The sequence below is a fragment of the Haematobia irritans genome, chromosome 4 (assembly GCF_050003625.1).
Source record: "Haematobia irritans isolate KBUSLIRL chromosome 4, ASM5000362v1, whole genome shotgun sequence".
In the NCBI taxonomy this organism is placed as follows: domain Eukaryota; kingdom Metazoa; phylum Arthropoda; class Insecta; order Diptera; family Muscidae; genus Haematobia; species Haematobia irritans.
The window spans coordinates 147,217,942-147,224,771 of NC_134400.1; the positions used below are offsets into that span (position 1 = coordinate 147,217,942).

General features: G+C 39.6%; 1 protein-coding gene across 1 annotated transcript; it reads right to left on the bottom strand.

Moving 5' to 3' along the window:
* Window positions 1-599: 599 nt before the first annotated feature.
* On the bottom strand, window positions 600-5,930 carry LOC142235804 (uncharacterized). Its single transcript, XM_075307063.1, has one exon. It carries the CDS (start codon window positions 5,928-5,930, stop codon window positions 600-602), a length of 5,331 nt encoding a protein of 1,776 aa, XP_075163178.1.
* Window positions 5,931-6,830: the final 900 nt, after the last annotated feature.

A 6,830-nucleotide genomic window follows, 5' to 3' on the forward strand; every position in this document is an offset into this window, starting at 1 on the left:
TCACAATAATTCAGTAAGTTAAATTCAAATGTATCTATATAAACTCAAATGTATCTTTATATTATGAATAAGTCTAAACTTGAGTTTAGACATGCTCCCCCACGACTTCACTTAGGGGAAGTACAAAGTACGGTCGCTAATGCACGTATAGCTTCCGAAAGAATTTTTTGGTTAGAGGTTTGTTGACTGGAGCTATCGGAAGTATTGTTGTTGTTAGTGTTGTTGGTACCTTTGGTTTGAGGTGGTTGTTCCTTAGTGGTATTGTTCGACGATCTACGTTTGCGTTCGGTGTAATTTGGATGTAATAATGTGTTGTGCGGCCTTCCACACTTCTTACACATGTTTTTAGATCGGCAGTCACGAAAGCGGTGGCTTCTTGCCAGGCAGTTAACGCAATAGACCTCCCGTAGAACCCATATATTACGCTGCTTAGGGGTCATTTTTAAAAATCGTGGGCAAACTTTAAGCGCGTGGAATTTATTACAGAGCTTGCATTTGTAAACATTTGGTGATCGCTGCTGGTGAGATCTGAAATGTATGAGATGAGGTTAATGAGTGGAAATGTTAGTGATGAATAGTTTGAGATGGTGTGCAAGACATTATTCGGGCTGAGTATCTTCAATGGTATTACAGAAGGGTAGATAGCACAACTTTGCTATTGGCCGAGTTATAATACCTGTTGCTATACGTATATCAGCAACTCGTACATTCGAATCTGATCCGGAGTAGGTTTTCACTATTCGCCCCAAAAGCCACTCATAGGGTGGAAGCAAGTCATCCATTACAACTACTAAGTCGTCGACCTTTAAGTTCGATATGGAAGATTTCCATTTGTATCGCTTGTGCATTGATCTTAAATATTCTTCTTTCCATCTCAGGGCAAACTGATGATGGAGTGCTTTTAACTTGGTCCATCTGTTAATTATTGATAATTTCTGAGCTGTAGGTTCCGGGAAAGCTAATATGGGAGATCCTCTCAAAAAGTGGCCTGGGGTTAAGGCCGTGAGATCTGCTGGATCTTCTGTCATAGCCGAAATAGGCCGAGAGTTCAAAACTCCTTCTATTCGGGCCAAAATAGTTGAAAATTCCTCAAATGTAAATCTATGAGCACCAGATATTTTCTTTAAATGAATTTTGAAACTTTTAACGGCGGCTTCCCATAGACCGCCCATATGAGGCGCATGGGGAGGAATAAATTTCCACTCAAAGCCATGAGCCGCATACTTCTGTGAAATATCAGAGGACGATATTTGTAGAAACTGTGTAAAATCACGAAGGAGAGTTCTACTAGCTCCAACAAAGTTGCGACCATTGTCCGAGAATATTCTACATGGGAGCCCTCGCCTCCCGACGAAACGGACAAACGCAGCCTCAAATGCTGCAGACGACAAATCGCTACATGCTTCTAAATGGACTGCCTTCGTACTGAAGCACACAAATACGCAGGCATATCCTTTCGTAATGGGAGCTTTTCTGAGAGTGGAGCTTTTCAATTCAAAGGGGCCCGCAAAATCAATACCTGAGACTTGGAATGGTGGTGAGAAAGTACACCTCTCGGGTGGCAAAGGAGCCATTATTTGTGAACTGGCCCTATGTTTGTATATAACACAAATCTTACATTTGTGTATGACACCCTTTACGCGAGCTTTTAGGCGGGAAATGTAGAACTCCGTTTGCACAAATCTACACATTAAATTACATTCTCCATGGGCCAGGAAGACATGTAAATGGGATAAATAAAGTCGACAAAAATGGGAATTTCCAGGTAGTATTATCGGGTATCTTTCCTTGTACGGAAGGGATGAGTTAGATAAGCGACCATTTGCTCTAATGATTTGGTTCGAGTCCAAAAAGGGGTTCAGAGTTTGTAAACTGCTCTTATTAGAGAGAGTGCTACGTTTCCTCAAATTTTCGTATTCGCAATTATAATATTGCTTTTGAGCCAGAGATATTAGACGAAACTTGACGAATTGGATCTCATTTTGAGAGAGATTCGTAGTTTGAACCATTTGATTATTTTTCCATTGAGGATGGGAATTGTTGAAGAAACGGAAAATGTATGCAATCACACGTAATGCTCTCGAATATGAAGAAAATCGAGACATTACATCGATTGATTCAGTGCTAACTTGATGGGATGTAACAATTTTCGTTGCTAATTCTGGAATAACTGGGTTTTTCGATGGCCAAGTCGATTCAGGATTAGTGAGCCATGATGGACCATTCCACCAAAGCGTGTTGGGAACGAGATCTCGAGGCTTAGATCCTCTAGTCCCAAGATCGGCAGGGTTGTCATGTGTAGACACGTATCTCCATTTAGCATTGGGAACAAGTTCGTGTATTTGAGACGTGCGATTTGCAACGTATGTCTCCCACGAGTATGGTGGTTTGGACAACCAACCTAAAACAATGGACGCATCTGACCAGAGTGTAATCGAGTCAATGTTATCGTCAAATATTTGCGTCACATATTTCACGAGGTGGGCCAATAACAATGCTCCATTTAACTCTAAACGAGGTAACGAGACATGTTTTAGAGGCGCCACTTTACTTTTTGCTACGAATAGCTGAGAGAAGACAGTAGGAGTCGATGTCTGACAACGGAGATAGACACAGGCACAATACGCCCCCTTGGAGGCATCACAGAAGCCGTGGATTTGAACTTTATCGTCAGGCATATATTGAATCCAACGTGGTATTTCTATAATTTTTATCTGCGTTAAATCATTCAATAAATTATTCCAAATATGCAGGGAATCAGGAGATATGTCATCATCCCAACTTTTAGTCTCAAGCCAAAGTTGTTGCATAAATATTTTAGCCCTAATTACCACAGGAGTTATCCATCCTGCAGGATCGAAGAGTTGAGCCACCTGAGAAAGTATTTGACGCTTTGTGGCAGAGTCATGAGTTTGGGTCGGAAGGGCAGAGTATGTGAATTTGTCGCTTAATGCATTCCACTTTATCCCAAGAGTTTTTGTGGAACTAGTTTCCGAGAAGCGTAATAAATCCAAATCGTACAAATCTTCTGGAGGAAGGTGAACCAGCAATTTGGGATCATTTGCAGTTATTTTCTTTAAAGGAAAACCTGCAGTCTTGAGTACTGAGATAAGTGCTTTCTGAGACTTAATAGTTTCTTCGATTGTAAATCCACCAGACAAGATATCATCGACATAAGTTTCTCGTCTAATAATATCAGAAACTTGAGGGAATTGCTGTTCACAATCAGAAGCGAGTTGTAATAAAGTGCGTATAGCGAGGAACGGCGCGCAGCTAATGCCAAATGTCACAGTGTTCAGTTGGTAATCCTTAACTGGGCCCTTTGGATCTTTTTGAAACAAAATCCTTTGATACGCTCTGTCATCGGGATGTATCTTGATCTGACGATACATTTTTTGTATGTCTCCACTATACACGTATTTATACTTTCTCCAATTTAGTATCGTAGAAATTAGATCACTTTGGAGCGTGGGACCAGTATAGAGTACATCATTAAGAGAGACTCCCGAATTGGATTTACGGGATGCGTTAAAAACTATACGCACTTTGGTGGATTTATGCTCAGGGCGTACCACCGCGTGGTGTGGGAGGTAAAATGAGAAATATTTACCTTGGGAAGATATCTCTTGAGAAGAAGACTCCTCCATATGATTTAACGAGATATATTCTTTAAGTACCGCGTTATATTGATCCTGAAGATTGGGATCTTTTGATAAAGCCCTCTCCATTCTAGTATATTGTCCTAGGGAAATAAATCTTGATGAACCAAGATAAAGAGTTTCTGGGAATTCTCTTTTAAACGGGAGCCTCACTACATAGCGGCCATCCGCATCACGAGTAGTTGTTGTGGCGTAAAGATCTTGGCAAAATTTATCTGAATCAGAAATCTCTGGGTGTGATGGGATTTCTTCAATCTCCCAAAACTTCCGAAGGACATCACTGAGAGCATCCGATTCACAAGGGACTACCTTAGTAGTAAATGCATGGATTGCTTCAGTCGGCATTGGCCCACTGAGAACCCATCCAAAAATGGTGTTGTAAGCAGATGCGAAACCATAAACATTTTTCTTGATACCGTCAAGATTAACGAAACGCTCAGAGTCGTTGCCAAGTATTAGATCGATATTGGATGATATATTGAAGTCTGGATCCGCTAAGTCGAGGCTTAGGAGAGCAGAATGATCGGAAACTTGAAAAGAGACAGCGGGTAATTTTCTAGTAACCTTTGGGAGTATGATCGCGTTAATTGAAAACCGGACATTGTGTTTCTGGGCATATAAATGTAGCTCGCATTCTTTATCTGCGATTTGAGTTACTCCTCCGATTCCACCAATTTCAAATCGAGATTTACGGTAAGGAATTTGTAATCGATTTCTAATTTTTTCCGATAAAAAGGTTCTTTGAGATCCAGAGTCAATTAAGGCTCTTATCGTAAAGAGCTCACCTCTATGCTCAATTTGAACCAATGCGGTCCTTAACAAAATTGTTTCACTATTTTGTGAAAAATTTGCGTCAACACGCGCGTAGGCCTCCTTTGAAGTAGAAGGAACAGGTTGTTCGGGTAGTCGTTGGGAATCCTGACTAATAAATTTATTAGCGCCAGATGTTCGAGAAGTTTGGGAGTCACTGTTCAAGTTTTTGCCATTATCTAAATGCAGCAGAGAATGATGCTGTTTCTTGCATGTGAGGCACACGCGTTTGCTCTTACATTTAGATTTCGAATGAGCTGCAGATAGGCAGTTATTGCAGAGTTTCTGCTTAAACACAAAATCGATGCGTTCTTGAACAGAAAAATTTCGGAAATCAGGACAAACCCGGATATTATGATCTGAGTTGCACAACTGGCAGGAATAAGAAGAGAGCCTTTCTTGAGATGTGTACGTTTGCACTTTGCTTGGATTTTGTGACGAATATTTTGGGTATATCTCGTTGGGAATTTTGGAATTTCGGAAACTTGATATGCGTTCTACAACCTCGAATCGGTTGATTAGAAACTCATCCATTTGGGACCAACTTGGTAGCTCACGATGGGATTTGAGAGATTGTTCCCATTGAGAAATAGTTTCCTCGGGAAGCTTAGTAGATATTAAATAAATCAGAATGGGATCCCATGTTTCAACCTTAACGCTGAGGGAACTTAATGTACTCAGACAATCCTTTACAGTCGAGTGTATCCTTTGCAAGGATTCACTATCCTCAGATTTCGCTACGGGAATACCGAACAGTATTTTTAGTTGGTTGTCTACTAAAACTCGCTTGTTTTCATACCGAGTTTTCAAAGCATTCCAAGCTAAAGCAAAATTTTCGTCACACAAAGCATAACGCTTTACTATAGCGCCCGCACTTCCTCGAGTTTTATTCCTTAAATGATAGAGCTTTTGTGCGGGTGTGAGCTTCGGGTGATTTACGTACACGGCCGTGAACATGTCACGAAAAGATGGCCATTCTTCGTAACTACCCTTAAAAATCTCTGTGTCACAGGGAGGGACCTTTATACAGACTTCGGACGTATTAACATTCTGGGTTTCTGAGATCCTGTAAGGGTTAAGAGTTAGTCGTGCTGTCCTGCGAGGTGCAGTATTAATTGATATCCTTAAGATATCTGAAATTTGAGCTCGTGTTTCATAATAAGCCTCAGCGCAAATGTTGAAGTTAACTTTTGCATTCTGTTTTAACTCATTAGAAACAATAGATTCGGAACACAGCATCAAGTTTTCATATTCACCTTGAACCTTTCCCCATCTCCCTTCTAAGTCATCCAGTTTGACTTCCAGAAGAGAGTCGGTTTGATCCGCGATATCTAAACTCTCAAAATTCGAACAGAACTCTGTTACTTGATTGCAAATAAAAGCAAATTTTTCATAAATAGGTGGCGGCATGACAGTATTTTCATTTGCCATACAGCCATCTATATCTTTGGGATTTGTCATGTCTAGATACAAGATAACAGAGAGTATGAATTTCCCTCTTATAAGAAGCACCGTAAAGTGTCACAATGGCAAATGTACGATGAATTTCAAATTTACAATATCTTCAAATGAAACCTCAATAGATCGGTAACTTAGGTATTTCTTTTCTTTCAAATGACAAATATGTAAGTTTTTTATCACCTTTAATCCAAAGGGTATTGTAAAAACTCTAAAAGTTGGTAGGTGAAGTAAACTAGTCACTTATAACCAGCAGGCGGAAAACTTCATAACCCGCTTTATTTCCAAATAATTGCAAGGGCTTTCACGAATAAAAAAAGAGTACGTTGGTTGACAGAAATAGAAAATGCGTGAAAATGTTTGAACCTTAGATATGCTAAGTGAAATTATCTTACACTTTCGAATTGCTATACATCAGTTGAAATGTCTAGCTATTGGTTAATTGTAAACCGGACGAAAGTTTGTGTGTAATGAGTCAGAACATAATTGCTACACATCAGTTGGGAATGTATAGCTCGTAGGTTGATTGTAAACCCGGCTTTGGAAATTTGACTGCTACATTTAAGAACACAAATGTAACTACAGGTCGTTTTGAAACCTGACCGACTGAGACGGTTTTAAATAAATATACGAAAGAGCTCTTTTTTGGTAATTGTACAATAGCCGAAAGACAGAATTTAATAACAATTTCACTTCAAATCTCCAGTACAAACTACCATGACCACGCATAGCATACAACTTGTTAAATGTTCACAGTATCACTTTATAAATTCCGGAACCCATAAATATCCACGATAGAGCACAATTACTTTCTTTTCGATGAATTTAAAAACAAACGAATCGAGTGGATTTAAAAAACAAAATCGAGTGATTTTAAAAAACAAAAGAATGATATGTATATGG

Bases quoted from the DNA above. Each gene is read 5' to 3' on its own strand.
- LOC142235804 (XM_075307063.1), bottom strand. From the start codon at position 5,930: ATGACAAATCCCAAAGATATAGATGGCTGTATGGCAAATGAAAATACT.